The following is a 23,021-nucleotide window of genomic DNA, read 5'->3' as shown; positions in this document are numbered from 1 at the left end:
CCACCAGTAGGAAAAGGGAGGGGAAAAGGATTTGTTCCAGGTCAGGCTATCAATTCATTATTCAAGGTTGGCTCTTCTGTTCACTCTCCCACTAGTGCCAAAATCAAGTTTGTTTAAAGTACATCCAAATTCGGCATTGACAGGTTTGAGCGCTTCCTTCTTACCACCAAATCATCTCCTACCATACAAATGCAGAAGCTCACGTACAAATGAACTCAGAAATAAGCTCTATATAAAGAACTCTTAAGGCTGGCTCAGCCTCACACGACATCCTGGGACATGGCTGCCCAAATAACACTGACTTAAATCTGCTTTCACTCAAGAGCTACTCTTAATTCCAGGTGAGAAAATCTCAGGAGGGAGAAAGTTTAGGATGAAAGCCTCCCTTCCCATACGAGCTGGGATGGTACCACTGAACTCATTTTCACTTAGACATTAGGTCAGAAGCTGACCTAGGGTTTCCAGGGATGAATGTCTGGGTGATGCGAAAGAGGCTGAGGGCCGCAGCAATGAGAAACCCTGAAGTCGGCCCTGGGGTTTGAATCACAGCTTCTTAGCTCTGAGACTGGAGCAGGTCCACAAACTGCTGTAAGTTTCTATTGGCTTCTTGGTAAATAGGGAAATAATAGCACCTCTTTCACAAGGCTGTAGTGAGATTTATTTCTGTGTTGGGAGCTGCCAACATCATTACTACTTGTTTATGTTAGATCCAGAGGTTCTAAGAATAAGAAATAAGATGACCAGACTAAAAGCTCACCAGTTTCTGAACTTCAAATTCTGCAGCTATCTGCCAATACCCCTCCTCATTGGGGTGTAACATTACAACATCGAAAGCAGAAGCTGTGGCAACAGTTGCGTCTTCCTGGCTGAGGGCTAGTGCCTGTATTCTCGCATCGTGCTCAAAGCGATGAATAGGATCCTTTCCAGTCCTTAGATCCCAAATATTAAGAAATCCTATGTAGAAAAAAAATTTTTTTAATTCACTTAAAATGCACAATTATAGAATAACAATTGTTCAATATAAAGAAAATTAAAAGATAAATGATAAAATGTTAAAAAATATATTTGTACCACATAAAACAAAGGGTCAATTTCTATAATAAAGGGCTTCTAAGACTCAAGAAAAAAAAAAGCCACTGAAAAATGAGCAAAGTACATGAGCATGCTGTGTACAGAAAAAGAAACACAAATGACATAAATATAAGAAAACAATGTAAAACTTCACTCACCATTAGAAAAATACAAATAAAAACTAATACAATACCAATCAAATTGATCAAGATAAATATATAAAACATTTGTTGTTGAGAATATGGGGAAATAAGCTTTCTCTTAAATTGCTGGTAGGAATGTAAACAAATTCACCCATTTTGGAGGCAACTTGATAATATTTACCAAATTACAAATGTTCTTAATTATGTCAAAAGACTGAAAGTTATCTATAGTCCATCAATATAGAGCTACTTAATGCCACCTAGATAGTTTGGAATTTAAATAAAATGAGCAGTTAAAAGAAGAAACAGCCTTATACATAAGCTATGTGAAATGATCAAAATATGTTGTCAAATGAAAAAGGTAAAGGACAATATAGAGGTATAGTATGCTACACTACTTTTATATAAATTTAAAAAAATTTACACGCACACACGTGCACGTGTACACATAAGGAGAATATCCTAGAAGGCCACACAAGAAACTGTTAACAGTGATGAGCCTCTAAGGAAAGAAACCACAGGACAGAAACAAGAGTAGGAGGGAAATTTACTATTTATCTCCTTGTACATTCTGAAATGTTTTCCAAAAATTACCTTTACTAAAAAGATAAACTAAAAAAAAAAAGTTTTATGAGAGCGATCTAAGAAGAATAGTAGTACATATGTTGATTGCTGATTAGTTTTAACATATGGAGTTAAGTCATTCTACTTGTCTACTCATTTACGCAACTAATAATCATGGAGCACCTGTTCTAGGCCCGGCACTGCTGTTCTACACGCTAGCAACACCTGAAAGCAGCCATTAACCCACACGCTAAGTGGTTTTTATAAGTACTGTACATCCTTCCCTTCCACCACCCTCTTCGAGCTCCAGTTGGCCATGGTGCTTTATTATGTGTTGTTGTAAAACATGAGCTTGACTATCCCACGCTTGTTAAAAACTCCGATTTTACTATACACCCTTCTCCCCAGCAACTTGAATGCTGCTACCCATGTGAATCCCCCTCATACACACTGGACGTGTCTCCAACTTGCTCGAATTGTCTACAGCAGTAACCTCCAGGGATGGTCCCAGAACCAGCAGCATCAGCATCACCTGGGGGCTTGTTAGAAATGCAAATTCTCAGTCAATTTGAGCAAATGCTCAGGTTTGCGAACCCGTACAGGTAATTACACTTTTCTACTTCCCCGTATTTGGAATGCCATTTATTCTTTTTTTCTCACCAAGTAATTTCTTTTTACCATTCCTATCCACTAAGCTACTTCTTTTCCTCAAAGATTTGCCCAAGAAAATAACTACTTTCTGCACATGCTGGATAATGTTCAGTTCCAATTCCAAGAGACTTTATTTTTCAAAATTTACTGAGAAATAATTTGTGGAGATAACAGTCAGTGGCTATTTGTCTGAGTTCGAATCCACCTCCAGTGCTTGCTAGCTGAAGGCCTTGGGCAAGCTACTTACAGTGAGCCAGTTACCTCAACTGTAAAACTGAAGATAACATTATCTACCACACAGGACCGTTGGGCAAATTAAAGGAGATAAAACATAAAATGCTGGAGACAGACCTCTCATGCATTTTTATGTATTCTATAGTTCCTGCTGTGTTATAATGCATATTTAAGCTATTAATAACACTAACTTCCTCCCAATTGCTCATCCATAAATCCAGTCCTAGTTCTATAACTTCCTATTACCTAAAACAGATGAAGCTTTTCATTTTTCTTCTCTTTGCAATCTATCTTTCCATCTTTTTTCTTGCTTTGTACTTTGTCTTTAAACAATAAATGCTTTGAACTTAAGATCTTACTATAAAGTATCCTTCAGCACTAAATAAATGTAGTCAGAAGAAAATAATACATTTGGGCTGCTTTGCAAGACTCTCGAACTGTCAGTAGGCTAAATTGGTGATTAAAAACAAAAGCAGAGCTTTCTTCAAGTTACATGTTGCTTCAGATTTAAAACACAGGATACTCAATATCTCAAGTACATAATATCAAAAATTATGATAAACTTGGGGGATAAACATATCTCAAAAGAAAAGGTTCCATAACACATTCCCCAGAAAATATGTTGGCAAATTCTTTCCATTCTGACTCGGAAGAAACAGACATGCTGCAGAAAATGCCAGTGGCTCGACACAGTAACACAGGAGACAGGTACATTCCAAGATGTGCCTCTTCCCGATACTTCTGCACGGCCTTTGTTTGGAGACATCACAATCAACAGTAATGAGAAATAAAAATTGCTATTTGCCTAGAGCTTTCCAACATTCAGACTCTCTCATCTGTCAACTCCCTGTGAGTGCTCACTTCCATCTTGGGAAGACTATACATCCTTTTCGTTTTACAAAAGAGAAGAGACAGAAACTCCAAGTGGTTAAACTGTCCAAAGCCACCTGGTACATGATGAGGCTGGGCTGGAATCTAGCTAGAAAAGTGCAGGATGAGCAGCTGCATTTACAAGTGCATAAAATAACTATGAGATCGATGAGTAACTGACGTAAACTCACCCTGCGTTCTGCCAAGTGTGGAAGTTATTCAACCACAGCTCACTCTAAGCACACATGGAGTTTATCTATAAACACATTTTTCATTATTAATCAAGTATTGGTTTTGTTGGCATCATTTTCCCAACAGAATTGTATGCAATAAAATACCCTTCACCACAACGTTGAATTTCATAGAGCTATCCTAAGAAGGGTCTTTTTGGAACATACATTCTAGGGTCCCAGCAATTTAGCGGTCACCCCCTTCTCTTCTGAATGCCTGTGGTGTCATCACCTTTGTCAGTTCTCCCTGCTTCAAATGTTGAGTGTATACCTTGGTCAGATCCTCACTTGTCGATGGTGCCATTATCATTTACAAAGTCCTCCAAGATAACTTTAAAGTGCATAAACATTTAGGAGTGGTACGTCCTCTTGATTATTATGAAATGTCACTCTTTATCCCCACTTATATTCTTTGCTCTGAAATCTACTTTGCCTGATATTAACATAGCCATTCTAGCTTTCTTTTGATTAGTGTTAACATGGTATATATTTTTCCATCTTTTCACTTTGCCATGTGTCTTTACATTTAATGTGGATTTCTTGTAGATGGCATATAGTTAATCTTGCTTTTAATTGAAGTGTTTAGACTATTATCTTTAATGTATCATTGGGAAGAATGGGTTTAATCTACCATTTTTCCATTTGTTTTCTATTTGTACCATTTGTTCTTTGCCCGTTTCCCCTTTTTTCTATCATCTTTTGGATTGAGTATTTGGATTAATTGTATGTGCTTATTCTGTTTTAATTCCTTTGTTGGCTTATTAGCCAAAACTCTTTGTTGTGTTATTTTAGCAATTGCTTTAGGATTTTTACATATGTAACTTATCAATCTACCCTCAAGTGATATTATACCACCTCTCATACAATGGAAAAACATCAGGGCAGCATACTTCCATTTCCTCCCTCCCAGGCTTTGTGCTATTGTTGTCATACTTTTTTATTTCCACATGTTATAAACTCAGCATACATTGTTATTATTTTTGCATGAGCAGGCAATTATCTTTTAAAGAGACTTAAATAAGGGGAAAAAAGCCATTTACATTTACCCATGTAATTACCACTTCTACTGCTCTTGCAATATCACTTTTAACATTATAAAATTCTGCAGCCCTTGTAAGATTTGCAGTTTCACTTTGCAACTGTATTGCTGGATACATAACCCCCAAAAAACATGAGGAACAGACACAGCACTTAACAGGAAGGAATGTATGAGTGAAAGCTAATTTTATAAATGGCAAATTTATTAGTTAACATAGTTATATATCAAGGCTACTTTCACACCATCAAAATTACAGGGACTCAGAACAGTCAATTCTCGAATTATAAGAATGTTTTATATTAGAGCAGATTATCATCCATGTTAACCAACATTTAGCCAAAAAGAAATCAGGTGCAGCAATACATTCAACAAGTATTCCAAAAGATGATAGAAAGTGAGCCCCTGCTCTGGGCCAGCCACTCTTCTAGGCACCGCAGTGAACAAGACAAAATAAGGCAAAACAGTTTCTGACTGCATGGAGCTGACATTCTAGTGGCATCACCCACGCACCTCATGTGAGGGCATAGAAAAAGGACATGATCTCTATTCTCATAAAATTCACACTTACGAGAAACCTAAACATTTTAATAACACATAACAGATATATACAAAGTACAATAAGACAATAGATAAGTTAACTTTTCGTCACGTTGTCACAATATTTTAAGATCCCAAAAAGCAGCAGCTAATTTCCCAATGTTTCAAGCTGATCCAGGTCCATGTCCACTGCATGATGTTAAGGAAGAAGCAGTCAATGCCTACCAGGGTCAAATAAATTCACTTTTCAAGTAGGTGATGCTTTTAAAAATCTGACATAAATTCATTTGAAAGGCCAAGTTTTAAACTGCAGACACAGCAATGCAGACTTACGAAGTGGCGGGATTGTGCCTTTTTTCCGTGACATACCGTAAGGTAGTGAATTCGTAGTAGTAAATGTGGCTGACCATCGATAAAGGTTTGCTGAATGCTTGTCTTATGTTTTAGCAAGGGAACATTTAGTTGTAAGAAAGAAAAATCCACCGAAACTGCCTTAAAACTGAAAAGGAACGGGGCTATTTCATGGAACCCAAGGACAGGAAGTATAGCTAGAGATTATAAGAGATCAGAACCAGGAACTAGGAAAGCATCAGAACCAAGGCAGTTCGTTGTCTATGCCTCTTGTGTGCACCACTTATCCTGCCTCTGCTTCTCTCTGCAACTGTCTCGTTCTTCGCTCTCCACAAACGAGCTTTCTCTCTCCCACCACCACAAAGTCCTCTATTCCCAGCACACAACTGAGGCCCGAGTGGCTCATCCCAGTCCATGAATCAGCCTCCCCCATCCTTGTGCAACCTGCTGAAGCCAAATTCAAGTACCATGAACATGTCCGCCTCTAGAGGCGCTGGGGAGGGACATCAGAGCAAGGAGATACCCTGAAAGGTGACATTTATCCTGCCTGCTATGACAAGGTAAAACAAGAGAAAACTTACAGCAAATGCAAAGAGAGGTTCTATGTATTTCCTTGCTAGTGGCCTAAGGGGCAGGGCACTGCCATCATTCCCCAATTAAGGCATAATCCCTAAAAGCCAGGGCTTATGGCCCACATTTGCCCCACACCAGGAAAACTGAAAGGAGAGCAGGTGTCTTTCTTTCTCCCCAACAAACCCTCAATAACTGGATAAAAGATGTTTAATTCTAAGCTAGTGCTGGGATCACAATAACGCTGTTTCATTCGTGAGAAATACAAAAAGGATGCAGACAAAAGACAAGGGTCTCTTGAAAAATCAGGAAGAACATAATGAGTGAGGGCCATCGGCCCAACAAAGCAGACAGGACTAGGGCTTGACAGTCCCACCTGCTCTCTGGGCTCAGGACCCTCCACCTTGACAAGTAGCAGCAGGGCTTAAGGAACTCCGAGTTCACCCTAGACTAGGAACAGCCATTAACGATGACATGACTAACGATGGCCAGTCTTTTGCGGGAACATAAAGCCTGCTCGGCAGCTGTGGATGGGCACCCATGCCAGTTTGCAGCATGCCCCCCCCACTTCCCAAAGGAGGCCAGCCAGAGTGTGGTAATGAAACTGCACATAGTGGAAATGGGATCTAAATGAGTTTAAACTGATTTATGTTAGCTTTTGTAAAGATTACTCGATATCAGGAAAGTGCTACCACTGTGAAATAATGTCGACAATCCTTAAGACCTCCACCTAATGGTACTTGCACAGAATATTTATATTCCTCGTCATGGGAACAAGGACCATAATGGATACCATTTTTGTTTTATTAGGGATGCATATTTAAATTAATCTGCTATTTGCCTAAACAATTAGCTGCTTCTGTTTGTGTGCACAAAGCCAAAATCGCAATTAGGCTTCCATCAAAAAGATAAGTCCCAACTAAAACTGTCCCAGTGGAGTCATAAGAGCTCAGGGCAGAACTTTCCAAAATTACTTTTTAGCATAATGGTAATTATGTTAATTGCTTGAAAGGTAAATAACTGCTGAACTGGTTTTGGAAAAAAAAAAAAACAAAACACACACACAATTGGTATTGCCCCTCCTCTTTGATCTTTTTCGAGCACCATAACATTTAAAACAGGTTAACAGTTTAGGAAGTCATAGACTGGTCACTTCTTGAACTTGAACTACAGAGCTTGCCTTGTGGCCATTAGTGCTTTCTTGATTAGAACTTATTTTAGCCATGAGCTCCTCTTCTCTCAAGCTTGCACGATAAGCACCTGAGGCTTGGTCTCAGCTTTATAATAGTTAAGTAGACAGGATCAATTAACTGCAGTTCAGAGACACTAAATGAAGTTGACTATTTATAAAGAAAGCTGGCGATTGCGATTTCCACCACGTAAATAAACACTTGTCTACCGGAAATTAAGCAGAAGTCAAAAGAAATTCTGCTACAAGAGAAAGGGCATTTTAACAAGAATTTTAAAGACACTGATAGCACTCACTAAATGTGTACCTCTTCAAAGTGCATCCAACATCACTTTGAAATGTACATCAGAGATGTGAAAGTGGCATAAAGCTGACAGGACAAGAAGTTCTGTTCTCATGGAAGAGGTGGCCAATGGGCGAGTAATATCACTGCAAATGAAGGTCCCAAAAAAGAACAAGGCTGAATGAAATTTATTCTTCACTTGGCTGCTGTGTCTACCGTGCACGTCATCCTCCACATTCTAGCTGAACACATCTCTAAAGCTGAACTCTGTTGCTTATGGCAAAAACAAACACACAAACAAAAAAAGAAAACAGTAAGTTTGAAGCATTCTGGGAACTGTAATTTTTAATTGACAAGTAAGGGAATTGAAAATGACTGGTTAGGGCATAAGCAAAGCAGTGACCAGACATGAGATACAAAGCAGAAACCGAGTCAAGAAGAAGAAAAGCTAAATATATTTAATAGTCTCAAGTTCAAAACAGCAGAACATTTTTTTAAAGAATTAAAAATGAAGATATCATAGATTGATGAGGAATTTGGACCAGCTCTTCTATAAAAAGAAATGCCGAGAAGGCAGATAATGTGAGACATCTGTGCATGCAGCCACTGACTCCCCAATACAACTGAGTGACATAAGCATTATACAGAATATATTGGGAAGAGTATATCAGACACTGATTGTAGCTGATGCCTCTAGAGAAGAGACTAGGTGACTGGGGGGATCAGAGGACCAGGTGTCTGCTGGTAGAAAAAGAACACTTACTTTATACTATGTATCTTTTGGTACTATTTGTTTTTCTATATGTAATACTATATCAAACGACTTATTATAACATATATACATCTTTATATATAGTAATATAATTAATGATGGGACATTTTTATTTATTAATCCCAATCATAATCTGCATGATTTTATAATATTTAACTCTGATGTACAAAATTAAATTAAAGACTCAAATTCTACTTCTGACCCACCAGTGGGTTAAAGTGAATTAAACTCTAAAGGAGTCCATAACATCACCATCACTCTCCCAGGATCAGACCAGTCCAGGACAGTAGAAGGCCTAGGCCAAGGCTGGCATTCAGTAAGTCTTAGCCTCTGTGTTCGTTCTCATGCTCTCATTCTCACCCTTTTTCTCTCAATACTGTTTATTGCTAAAAGAAAAATGTCTTATCTTCAAAAATAGTTGCACTTGTAAGCTGAATGACATTAACTATAATATTTAGAATCAAAATTTTACAATGATACCAGTAACTGTTAAAGCTGAGTGATGGGTATATAGGGGTTCATCATACTATTCTGTATCATAATAAAAGGGTTTTTAAGAATAGTAATTTGAAACACTATCAGTAACAAAAGTAAAAACTATTAACTTGTAAAAGTAAAAAATATTAACTTGTGTTTTACAAATGTTTTCAGTAGCTACGCTAGAAACTGAGTGACTTCCTGAAACAGATTTACAATGCAAATTCCAGTAATGACATTTTGCAGCTTTTACAAACCCTGTTCCGAATCCTCAAAAATGACTCAAACAAAAAGAAAATAAAATCCAGACGTGAAGATTCAGATGATGGCAAAACAGCATTCAGTTTTGAGTTACCTGGTTTCAAGAGAGAAAGAGAACATGGAAGACACAGATATTCTACCCTCTCACTTGGACATTCATATTCGAAGGCAAATCTCTCCAGCACCTCTGAAAGTTCTGTCAGGAGCCCAGGGCTCTCCCATCTCCCTCCCTGTCAGGAGGATCATGACAGCCCAATATAGACGTCTCCCTTGAACTTTACGCCCACGGATTCACCTGCCTTAAGACCAGTGGTCTTCAGACTAAAATAAATTTGAAAAACTAGGTCTCCTTTTCATATTTGATATATAAAACTGACAATTGTTCATCTGAGTTTTCAGTTGTGGCCAAAAAATAAAATAAAAATGCAACTTCCAGCATATTTCTAAACATTGACATTTTAAAATAAAATGGTTACATCATTCTTTAATAAGTTTTTTTTTAAACTGAATACCATAAATGAGATACTCACCGTCATGTATTTTTTTAATGGGGGTGAGGAGAGGGGAGAGACAGTCCAAAGATAAATAGCAAAATACTGAAACAAAAAGCGTGTTGAGAAACACTAATTGTGTAACCATCACCACAAGAATACAGGTTCCAGTCTTGGAGCTCCATTTCAGTCAGATGACAGAAAATGAGCAGGCACATTCTTTTCCGAGTAACCACTTAGCATGTTAAAAAAGAATGGCATTAAATTGCTATAAAAGAATCTAATCTTGTTTAATAATCTAACATTCTTTTGTCTTATTTTGAAATATTTCAGACTTACAAAAAAGTTGCAAAAATTAAACAAGAGTTACAGGATACCCTTTACCCGGGGATTCTTCAAATGTTACCATATTATATAACCATACTAGCATGTTTAAAGCTAGGAAATTAATGTTGACACAGTATGTTAATCTACTGACTATACGAATTTTGCCAATTGTCTCACCAACATCCTTTATCTGGTCCAAGATCCAACCCAGAAATCCACATTAAATTTAATGTGATTTCTCCTTCACTTACTCCAGTCTGAGACAACTCTGTCTTCTCTGTCATTCATGACCATGACACTTGAAGGCTACTGCACATTTATTTTGTAGAAGGTCTCTTAGTTGTTTGATGTTTACTCATGTTTAAAATCGGGTTATGGGTTTTTGGCAAAAATAGCACAGAAGTGTCTTTTCAGTGTATGACATCAGGAGGTAAATGAAGTCAGTGTCTCATTACCGGTAATGGTAACTTCCATCACCTGGTTAAGGTGGTTTCGTCAGGTCCCCCACATAAAGTTACTGTCCTCCTCTTGTGGAGAGATCACTTGAGACAATGCAAATATCTTGTTTCCCATACTAATTTTACCTTCCACTGAAGAATCTTGCTTGCAACAATTATTATTGTAGTACTTGCCAAATGTTTTCTATTTTCATCGTCCTTTCTCCATATAGTAATTGAAATACTACTGTAAAAAAAGAGCTGTCTCTGCTCTCATTTATTTAACTATTTATTTACATCAATATGGACTCTTGGATATTTACTTTATTCTATAGGTTATAATCCATTACTATCATATTTTGTTGCTCAAATTGTCCCTAATTTGGCTGTTAGGAGCTCCAGTTTGGTTCCATTGTCCTATAAAAAGAAACTGCCCCTTCCTGCATCTTTTAAAAAGACATCTTTACTTTCTGGCCTCACAAGATGTCCAGATTCACGCTCTAGCCCTGGTTCCTTTTATTGAAGAATAATATTTAGAAACCAAAATCTAGACACTAGTAGCTGTGTTCAATATTACTAGGGTAGCAAAATATATTCTTGTAACTCTTAGAAATTTGAATGAGCAAGTCCAGTTCTTCACTTCATAGGTCCTAAGTCAAGCCCTTAAAAATATGCAGAAAAGCCTTTCATGGCCTTGGAATAGAAGGTTGGAGAGATCTAATTACCCAGGAACTCCTTTTTGTAACACTGCACCCTGGTTTTTAAGACCTTTGTGGGAGGAAAGTTACAAGCAAGGAAAGAGGAACAAGTCAAGAGTACAGCAGTCTCCCTTATTCATGGAGGATACGTTCCTAGACCTCCAGTGGATGCCTGAAACCGAGGATAGTACCAAACCCCATATATATATAGTTAAGCCTTGAACAACATGGGTTTGAACTACATGGGTCCATCTACACGTGGATTAAAAAACAAAACAAAACAAAACATTAGCTCTGTAATCCACTTTCAGTTAACGTGTACGGGACATGAAGTAAAAGTAAGGTTCATGGGCAGAAGGAGAAGGCATACAGACACCTGCTTGTTTCATCATTATATGCTGAAAACATGATCACTTCTTCACTGAATTACCTTGGCACCTTTGTAAAAAATCAGTGTTTTTTTTTTTTTCTGAACTTCATTCTGTTCCAGTGAATCTATACGTCTCTCCTTATGCCAGTGTCTCAGTTTTGATTACCATCATTTTATAATAACTCTGAAATCAGGCAGGCTAAGTCCTCCAAATTTATACTACGTTTTAAAAACTGTCCTTGGCTATTCTTGGCCCTATGCTTTTTTTTTTTTTAATTTTAGAATCAGCTTATGACCTTCTACCCAAAAAAAGCTTGCAGGGGTTTTGACTGGGACTGGATTGAATCTCTAGATCAACTGAGCGGGGAGAGCTGACATCTTAACAGCACTCAGTCTTCCATGAAAACAACTTTCCATTTATTTGGACCTTCCTTAATTTGTCTCAGTCACATTTCACAGTTTTTAGCATATTGGTCTTAAACATTTTGCTGAATTAATCCCCAGTGATCTTTTATGTTTGATGCACTATCAATTTTCTATTGTTGCTAACTTGAAGAGACAGTTGATTTTTGCATATTGACCTCATACTTATTAGTTCTAGTAATGTTTTTATTGTTTAGGATTTTACTCATAGACAATTTATCCATTGACAATTATACTTCTTCCTTTCCTATCTGTATGTTTTATCTTTTTCTTGCCTTATTGTACCAAGTAGCCAGTACAATGATGAATAATAGTAGTGAAAATGGACATCCCTCCCTTGTTTCCAATTCTAAGGGGAATGAATTGTCTCTTACTCTTAAGTGTGAAGTTAGCTGTAGGTTTTTCATAGATGCTCTTAAGCAGATGGAGAAAGTTCTCTTCTATGACAACTAGCTAAGAGCTTTTATCAGGAATACAAATTGGTTTTTGTCACATATTTTTCTGTTACATTGACATGATCGTATGGTTCTTCTTTAGTCTATTAATATGAATTATGTTGATTGACTTTCAAATGTTAAACTAACCTAGAATTCTTAGGATGAATACTAGCTGGTTATGATGTATTACCCTTTTAATGTATTGTAGGATTCATTTTTATAATATTTTGTTGAAGATTTTTACATCTAGATTCCTGAGGAATATGAACCTGTAGTTTACTTGTTTTCATGTACTAGTTATTCTTTTTCTTCTTTATCTGGTTTTAGTAACAGGGTAATGCTGGCCTCATAAGTTGAGATGAGAAGTGTTTATCCTAATTTATTTTATGAAAATATGTAGAATTGGTATTATTTCTTCCTTAAATGTTTGGGAGAATTCACCAATAAAGCCATTGGGCTTGCAGCTTTCCTTGTGTGAAGCTTCTAAACTCTAATGTCAATTTCTTTAATGAAAATAGAGCTACTTAGGTTTTCTAGTGCTTCATAAGTGACTTTTGGTAGTTTGTGTCTTTCAAAAAAAAATCAATTCATCCATTTCGTCTAACTGGTGGAATTTACTGGCAAAAATTTGTTTAAATATTTCCTTAAAGTCCTTCCACCATTTGTACTATCTGTAATGATGTCACTTCTTACATTCCTGATGTTGAAAATTTCTTTTCTCTTTTTTTCCTGATTACTCTGGGGCTAGGGTTTGTCAATTTGATTGATCTTTATAAAGGAACTAATTTTATGTTTCACTGATTTTCCTGTATATTTTTTCTCTCTTCTAGTTCATTGACTTCCGCTCTTATCTTTATTACTTTATTTCTTACACTTATTTTGTTTCATTTTATCTTTTTCTAGTTTAAGGTAAATAGTTATATTATTGATTTGAGACTTCATTCCTAACAGAATTTAATGCTATAAATTTCCCTCTAAGTACTGCTTTAGCTACATCCCATACATTTTGATATACTGCTTTTCATTTTCATTCAGATCAAAATATCCCTTAACTTTGTTATTTAGAAATGTTTAATGTCCAAATATTTGAATATCTTTCTCTGCTCCAGCCCTACAGTCAGTCATTTCTGCAAGTAGCCCTGGCTCCTTTTAGTAGAGAGTGACATTGTCAAGATCTGAGCACTAGGTGTGCTCATTTCTCCTGAGCTGTTGCTGTCTATACACCTTCTCAGCAAACAAAGCTAGGACGTATATGAACATATGCATACAAGCACTCACATCTCTACTTACTTCTCTATCTATGTGAAAATCATGAATTCTACACTGATGCCTCCTATTCCACTCTAGCCCCAAGGGTTCATTCTGACTACCCCCTTTCCATACCTATACCTCCCTTCTCTAATAGTAAGAAAACTGGCTCCCATCACCTTCAATATATGTACCTGCTCATTCTCCCTGTATGTTGTCAACCTCCAAACCTGGCAGGCCACTGCTCCACTCAGACCCCCTGCTCCACCTGTCCCTGGCCTCACTGGGCTGTCTTCTTACTCTGCAGACCTGCCTAACTGCTTGTTGACTAAAAAAGAAGGCAAGTTTTGCTTTTAAAACAAGAATATAGTCCACAAATATATTTATTCCTGCTTTAGTAGAGCCCTAGGGTTTAGGATGGAATAAACGCTACAACCAAAATTGCAAGTATCAAAAAGGAAATTAAATTCTGACTGAAAATTCAATTTATTTTCTTCCCCTCAAAAACTGAATTCGTCTTTGGTTTTCATTAGGTACATTTAAGCGCTTGGACAATTAATTTCTCAAGTCTCAACTATCTCTCCAAAGCTACCCTGTGCTATCTACTGCTCCTTTACATTTTTTAAGCTCAACTGTAACGAGACAGGACAGCCACTTTGAATTTATGCATCATACTGTGTCTTATTAAAAGTCAGTTTTCAGTAAAACCACCCAATAAGCCAAAGGATTAACACCAAATCTTGTATTATAAATTCAATGTGCCACTTCTTTTCTGCATGAGAAAAATTATTTCAAATTATTTTCACTAGTAACTAGTTATCCCAGAAACTGATCACCTGCTTGTCTGCACCTACAGCATGAGAACTTCCCTCTCTAGTGTTTCTTAAATTTGAGAGCTTGCAGACAGACCTCTAAGAATTCATCTGTGCACCCCTCAGTGTGACAAACAAAGCATTACAAGGCATGTAGGTGATCACTTGGTGCCAACAGCCTGTGACTACAAAATGCAAATTCAAATACTGAGACCCCACAGCTGGCTCAGTTACAAAGTAAAAAGATCCAGATTCTTTTAATTTTTTTTTTAGATTACCACAAAAAATTCACAGATTTTAAAATTTTTCCCAAAGATCTCACAACTCCCATTCAAGACTGTACCTGTGGACTCCCCTTTGAGGAACACCACCCTGTTAGTTAAAAGCATATTCGGTCCAAAGCATCCATAAGTAAGTGTGAAATAAATACAATTTCAGACTCGTCTTGCTGAAAACGGAAAAACCTTTTTTAAAAAGCATTTTTATTTGGCAATATCCTCCAAAATGGAAACACAGTCTCTATGACTTGTCTATGAAACAAGATCTAACACCTCAGATCACACCAGGTGACAGTGAACTTTAGGTTCAATGCCCTAAGAAATACTTGCTCAACACAAAAAGAACCACCTCAGTTCAGAACTCTGCATTTCTATGTTTAATTTCGCTCTGAATATCTTTAAAATATGAGCATTTCTACTGTTAAGGAATTGTTTAAATTTATTAATGTATCCTACTTTTTAAAAAGACTTACATCAGGTATTTTTTGGTTTTGGGGAAAAAAAGTTGTTCCATTTTGTTTTGTTCGCCAAGGGTCTCAATGAAATTCCTAAAACTAAGTTCAGTACGCAAAGCTTTCAGGCAAGAACTAGCTTTTGAAAATTCTGAGAGAAAAATGACCAGAAAAAAAAAAAAGACCTTGAAAAAAATCAAAATTCTCCACAATCCACAGCAGCTGGTTGTCCGAGACATCTCCCAAGTGATGCTTTAGTAGGTTAATAATCTACATCTAAAACTTCAATTTCAGTTAGGGGAGGGAAGGGGAGGAGACCAAATATTGCATTCAAATGTTAGGAAATGTTAGGTCACTACATTCAAATATCATCATCCACATATGAATAAGAAACATAAGCAAAATAAGTAGACGCAGACTAGCAGGTATCAAATAACTGTTATTATTATTATTATTATTAAATAAAATTTTAAACTTCAGAAGCACCTAGTCTCCAGAGCCACCTAACGAATGCATGGTCCTGCTGTCACTATTAATATGTCAGTAAGCGAGAAATCACAGCCCCTTCAGCCAGGGCAGGCACAGTCCCCGACACTGGAGCAGTGTGTGTTCAGACAGTTGCACAGGGAGTGTTGGAGAAGTGGGTAAGCCACTGTGCCTTGCTTGAAGGCACCAAAGAAAGACGACTGTCGGCCGTCCCATCCAGGTTTCCACATGCTAACATGCATGGGGTCTTGTCTCTCCTCTCCCCACTTAGGGGGAACAAATAAGAACTTCTTTGCACCTGAGAAGTGTGTAATCCCATTTCTCTCCAAAGAGTGAGTGTTCAAGACAAACTCTGCGCAGGGAGTGGGTTTCCATACACTGCCGTTCCCTAATGCTGTGGCTCAAGGCCAAAGGCAGGCAAGCATGGAGCAGATGGAGTCCTGGCAAGGTCTCCACTGTCCCTGCATTAGCAGCATCTGCTCATTACTCAGAACCTTCGCCTGCTTTATCTAATGCTCCAGGAAAAGCATTTTGATTTGATTCATTTCGGTACGGTAACGTGCAACACAATTAGTGGTAAAAATCAACCTGGAGGACGGCCAGTGCTGACAATCGGAAACAAGGCAGAAGAAATATGAGGCCAGTGGGTTGGAATTCAAAAAATCACAACTGTGGATCACCTTGCCAAATCGCAGCACCCCAGGTGGGTGTACAGTGTTCCTGCAGGGCAAGGAAGCTAAAAAGGACGCAGGGACGACTTTCGCCCAAAGCTGTTTCCACCTCCCTTCTGGACTGACTTCTGTGGAGAATACGTGTGTTGACCATCACGGGGTCTCGATGGATACAGAGTTTCCCTTTGGCACAGCCAGGGAGCTGAAGTTCATTAACTCATTTTATTGTCTTATTCTTCTCTTCTGTGGGGCACAGTTACAAATTTTATATACCAGAGTGCACAAAGTAAGTTTCCTTTTTGCCACAGCTGTGCCTAAGAAGTGACTGTTCGCTACTACTGGAAAGGAGCAATGTAAAAAATGTACATTTGATTATTCAAGCTGTCTTTGCCCAGAAGTAACTACTCATGAATACGCTGGTATAAATATCGCAGTGTCAATCTGTTAAACTGAAGTGAGACCAAAGACAAGGCCACCTGAGGTCTGGGGAAAAGTGAGAAGTTGTTGTTTATCTCAGAAACTGTAACGACCCTGATCAGACGGGTAAAACAAGCTGAGAGGGACAGGGAGGCAAGAAAACACAAGAACTCTCACCAAAGAAATAATTCTAATACTGAAAGGAATCTGGGACAAATCAAGATTTAACGTAAATGATGCAGTCGTGGAAGTCGATTTTACCTAGAGTAGGGAAAATCCCCTAGGGCACGACGTGAAACCCGAAAGGACAAGACGGACGAACGTGAAGATGTAAATGTAAACCAGACAGACCAGCTGGAACGGAACAGAACACCTAGAAACAATGAAATACTAAGAGAATTTATATCTAAAAACTTGTAAAGGCAGCACCTCAAATCAGAGAGGTAGAGATGGGCTTTCTAGTAAGAGATGCTGGAAAAAAGATATACTCGGATTCAGAGCTTATACTATTCCAGCATGGATTCTACATTGATCAAGATTTAAACAGAAAAAATAGAAAAAAAATTACAAGTAGCAGGTATACATGTGAAAAAATTCAATCTCTCTCACACTAAGAGAGATTGAAACTACATTTGGATATCGTTTCTATCAAAGTGACAAATACCTAAAAGTTTGAAGCATACTTTGCTGATAAAAGGAAACGAGCACACCTTCATATCTCGCTAGTAAGAGTACAAAATAATATAACCCCATGTGCATTTTCATAGGAAACTATCCTTCCTGCACTTACATGAAATGTCATATGTACAAGGTTTTCCACTACAACACTACAATAGCAAAAGGTCAGAAAGAAGGCAGCTGTTCCTCAATAAGGGACTGCATAAATAAACCACAGTACTTGTACAATGGAATACTATGCAGGTATGAAAAGGAGTGCATTCTCTAGACACTGGCATGGACAACCTTTCAAGACGTGTCATTAACAAGACATATGCTCTCACATGTTTACTGCAGCATTATTCACAAGAGCCAAAATATGGACAAAACCCAAATGCCCACCAACAGATGAATGGATAAAAAAGATGTGGTACATATATGCAATGGAATATTACTCAGCCCAAAGAAAGGAAGATATCCTGCCATTAGCAACAATATGGATGGATTTTGAGCATATTATGCTAAGTGAAATAAATTAGAAAGAGTCAAACAAGTAATTTATGATACCACTTATATGTAGAATTTAAAGAAGTCAAACCTGTAAAAAAGAGTAAAATGGTGGTTATCAGGGGGATAAGAACTGATGGTGTTTAAAGGTACAAATTTGTAACAAGTAGTAAATAAGCCATAGGTCTGTAATGCACAGTATAGTGAATACAGACAATATTGTATTATAATTATGTAATGAGTATCACTACAATGGCAATCACATTACAATATATAAATTTATCAAAGTAATATGCTGTACCCCTTAAACTTACACAATATTACCTAACAAATTTACTTTTAAAAAGATATGTCATTCGGTGAAAAAAGTCAAGGTGTGGAACAATATAAGATTAGGTATGCCAGCTTAAAAAAAGGAGGGGGGATAAGAGCAGATATTCATATTTGTTTATATTTGCAATCAGAAATACTGGAAGGCTAGACAAGAAACTAAAATATGTTTGCTTTAGAATGGAGTGGACAAAAATGAAGAGAAGCAAGATTTCTCAACATATATCTGTTTATAATAGCTTGACTTTACATTTCTAAAAATGTATTACTTAGTTCAAAACATTAAATTACAAAATAAAACCCACTCATTTATGGATTAAAAAGTACAATCACACACACATCGATACACAACTACCATCTAGAAAAATAAGCCTTAAAGAAAGTCCACTGAAGAATGACAAACTGAAAAATATTTGAAATAGATATGACAAGTGTTATTTCCTTGGTCCTTCCTTTTCAACCAGAAAAAATAACAACCCAAAGAAAAATGGGGAAAGATAGGAACAATTTTCAGAGAAAGAACTACAAACAACAATGAAAAGATGTTCACATATACTAAAGAGAAAGGCAAAAACAACAGTGAATGCCATTTCCACCTGTCAGGCAGGCGGGAGGAAGCGTCACTCTCATATACTTTCCGTGAGACTATGAACTGGTAGAACCTTTTTGGAGGGCAATTTGGCAATCTTTATCAAAACATAAAGTGTCTATAGCCCGCAACCCAGTAATTACCAGTAATTTGCTCCATGGACATACTTGCTTGAGTCCATATTTGTTCAAGGGTATTGCCTGCATCGCTATTTTTAATAACAAAAATAAATATTCCAAATGTGTATCACTAAGGGCCCTAATAAATAAATTACAGTACACCGCATAATGCAATATTACACAGGCTGATAAAGAATACGGTTTACCTGTAAGTGCTAATATGGAAAGGTACCAAGATGTGTCATTCAGTGAAAAAAGCAAAGTGCAGAAAAATATCTAGAGTAGGACCTATGTGTAAAGACTGTGTGGGGTGGGGAGGCAGGCTAGAGGTAGAGGAACAGGGAGGAACACTTCAACTTCTTTTTGGGTACATTTTATTTTTCCATAGTTTTTTGCTATTTGAACTGTTACTATGAAAAATGTTTCAAAACCAAGTATTTAAAATATATTTTGGCAATTATTTAGTCAGAAGAAAATAGTTTCTCTATTATATATACATGGTTCCCGTGTTTCTGTGCCACACAGGAATGAGGGTGACAAAGACAATTTTATCCAACAATATAAAACCAGTGGCACACGTGCACATCGCTTCAAGCGATATTTTCAAGCCCACGAGATGGGAGACGTGGGGGGTGCAAATAAATCAGGTGCACATTTCTAGAAGTGTCTCTGTGTTTAGCATTACATAATTAGCACTACGACCACGCACGGCCCAGGAGACACAGTTATAGCTATGGAGTCACTAGTGACTAATGACTCAACCTCAAGCAAATCACTTAGCTGGTCGCTTTGGACCTCGGTTTCTCCACCGGATGATAAAAGTATGTGTGTGGCAGAGAAAACTATCAGGTAATTCTAAAGTGATATGATTGATTCTAACTTAAAAGTACTGCAACCTATGGATAGTTTAAAAAAACTCCTTGGTAATCTGGAAAGTTGCAAACATACTCAAGCTGCTCATATGTTACCTGTTCAGCATCTCAATGAACAGATACCAAAAGAAAACAGCTTAGCTGAATTTCTAGAGGCTGGAGAAAAAAATCCATCAATAGTGTCTACTAATGTCAAACCAAAAAAATAGAGCTCATGTTGTTAAATAAAATGAAAATATTTTTAAGATTTCACTTGTACTTTTTATTTTTAAATGGCATATGGATATAAAAATCTCCATTATCTACTTTACTATTGTTTTGTCCATCTGAGCCAACTGATAATGCTACACTGACTCTGAAGGTTTGCCACGGTGCCATGACATAAACACCAACATTCTAAAATATTTTGTGGTCCAAGTTTTGGGAAAGTGGGGAAACAAAGCTTTTGCGAATTCAAACTTTACACCATAATGGAAGTTAGGAGCATGAGAGGTAGGAGTTTAGGATAACCATGGCTATTGAAACTAGTGGCTATAAACTGTCAAGTGTTTCTATTCTTACCTAGTTCTGTACGTAAGTCCACAGTAGTTCATATGCAAAAAGAATTCTATCAGTCCCAGAAAGACATGTTACCACAAATTATCTTGTCTGGTATGTGAGTGCCAGGAAAAGGTAGGCACTGACTTTTATTTTTCTATTTCCATATTTGTCTATAGATTATCTACATCTATTCCCTTTTCACTGTTCCCTTTGGACCGAGCAGAGACTAAAGGAAAAGTAGGCCAAATATATTTAATATTTTACACCAAACAAGTTATTTGCTTAAGATGGCTTGGCCAGCCTCATGTCTGGCACTAAAACCCAGCCTGACAGTTCCAGTAGGAATTAAACACCAGTTTTAATGGGTGCTGTGTTCCAATGCCTACTAATGCACCAAGAGTTATTGGCCAACTTCTTCAAATAAAGGCAAGAGTGACTGTATGTGTGTGAACGTGTGTGTGTGCCCACGTGTACGTATGGAGGGATTATAGGGGGGAGCCGGCCACAGCTGCTTAATTTTTGTAAAGCTTTTTTTTTTTCTTAATAGGGAGGAGGGCTGCGGTTACTTACCATCCTCATAAGCCGCTACCGCCAGCGAGCTGTTTATCCTCACAAAGGAGACATATGGCTGCATTCCAGGCTCGTCCTCCTCATACTCTGAGTCCAGGAAGGGGGCTATGTAGTCCCAGGTGCGCGTGTCCCACACCCTCACATCCCCTGATGTATATCTGGAAAAGAAGGACACACTTGGTTCCAGGCAGAGACTGGAGAGCAGGGCCACAGTGCAGAAAATGGGGAGAGCCTTAAAATAGCGGAGGAGTCAGACGTGGTCGGCGTGGATCCACTCCTGCCACACTCTTTAGATGAGTAACTCCAGCAGGAGAAAATGTCAACTAGATAACAGGAAGGCTGTGAACACATTTCATGTTCTCCTAGCACCGTAGTGACAATTTCAAATGAGAACACTACACTAATAAACAATTATGTATTGGGATATCCTTGTTTTTCTTTTTACACTATTACAACTAATTTGCTACCTTAAGTTCTCTCAGTAAGGAGATTACTCGCAGAAATTCGTAGAAGCCATGGTTTTTACATAAACACACACGAAAGACAGGCAGAGAGAGAGGGGCAGAAACACTAAGGACTAATGGTCTTACAGGCACAAGCTTTCTAATACCTCATCCATGCATCAGATTTGACTGATTAAAGTCCCTAAAGACTAATTGATTTGCTGAAACAATTAAATCTTGCCTTTAGCAGCCAGACAATGCTGCCTTCTCATGAAAAGCTCTTGCCGAAATGCATGACACTCCTGGTTTTGTCCACTTAGAAAACAGGAGCCCTCACTCTCTATTACTACTGTCACTCCAACAAATGACTCTCTCCATCAAAGCTGAGGCAGGGCCAGAACCTGCTTAGACACGAAGCCCCTAGGATAATGGACTGGCCAGATGAGGAGATGGTGCGCTGCTGGCCACTGAGGTATTTACCCTGAGATCCTTACATCTGCTACAGAAAGTTTGATTCAACACGCACAGCAACTGTGGGGAGACTTTAGAAATGTTTTAAGAGTCTCATGGTATGCCCACACGAACACAAAGACAGATCATTTAGGGGGTTCACAATCTTTCTGAGGCCCGAGTCATTGTTCTTTCAGGGTTTCTTTGATCCCATGTTAAAAGTGTAGAGTCAAACAAGATAACCTCTGAGACTTAATTACTGAAATTTATGACATTTTTCATCTATGACGTAGTTAAAGATCAATTTCTCATGTGCGATTTCTCAATCAAAAAACCAAGACAACTCTGATTCAGGAGTTTCGTTTACTAAATGTATTCCCCTCAAATTATTAACAGACAGTAAATACACACATTGTGTAACTCGGCAGTCATTCTGTCGCACAAATGCTCCACGTTGGAGAATTCGATTCTCTCCCTGCAGACAGTACATGTGTAAAGAGCCAAAAAGCAGAGACTTGCTTTCTAAAACTGAACTGATGGGCCTCTGATCACTGCTCCTCCAGTAAGTAGAAACGCTCACTCCACGAGTGTCATTAAGCCTGGCGATGCACAAGCAAGAGCGGACGTCAACATCACCAGGCCAAAGCCTGGCCACTGGCTCCCAGACCCTCCAGGCAGTGTTCAAGGTCACCTTTCTTAACAAGAAACCCTATACAAGGATATGCACCCCAATGCACCAAAATGACTAGGCTCACCCAGACATCCTGAAAATGACCCAGGTGTTCCCAGGCGTAAGACCACTCGCTTAGCTAGAGATACTGAACAGAGATAACATGTTTGAATTTCTAGACTGTGTATGATTAGATTCTTAAGGTCAATTCTATGTGCAAGAACTAGTCCACTCAGAAAAGGAAGGTGAGAAGGGTAGCTGCGTTTTTCAGAAATGCAGAGAAGTGAAAGAAAGACTGCTGGCCTATCAGACGGCACCAGCGGTCTTCCTGTGGTCCTTTGTGGTGCCCTGTCAGGCGCCACAGTGGTGAGCAGAGGGCTGCAGAGGAGAGAATTTCAGTGGCCTGGGCTCCCGCCCCAAGCCCTCTTTACACAATAAATTCCAAGGTAAAGCAACAACAACCAAACAAAGCTTGAAAAACTGCT

The 23,021-nt window shown here is 38.1% G+C and overlaps 1 protein-coding gene across 1 annotated transcript in view; it reads right to left on the bottom strand.

Moving 5' to 3' along the window:
• Positions 1-23,021, bottom strand: part of FBXW8 (F-box and WD repeat domain containing 8) — a 111,028-nt gene that overhangs the window by 45,785 nt on the left and 42,222 nt on the right. The window contains exons 6-7 of the mRNA XM_015586811.2: positions 20,974-21,131; positions 758-954 (exon numbers count right to left, since the gene is read on the bottom strand). Of these exons, the coding sequence (XP_015442297.1) occupies positions 758-954; positions 20,974-21,131 (355 nt within the window). The remainder of the gene's footprint in view (positions 1-757; positions 955-20,973; positions 21,132-23,021) is intronic.

Source organism: Pteropus alecto, unplaced genomic scaffold, assembly GCF_000325575.1.
Source record: "Pteropus alecto unplaced genomic scaffold, ASM32557v1 scaffold113, whole genome shotgun sequence".
NCBI lineage: Eukaryota > Metazoa > Chordata > Mammalia > Chiroptera > Pteropodidae > Pteropus > Pteropus alecto.
This window is presented reverse-complemented; position numbering and strand designations above follow the sequence as displayed.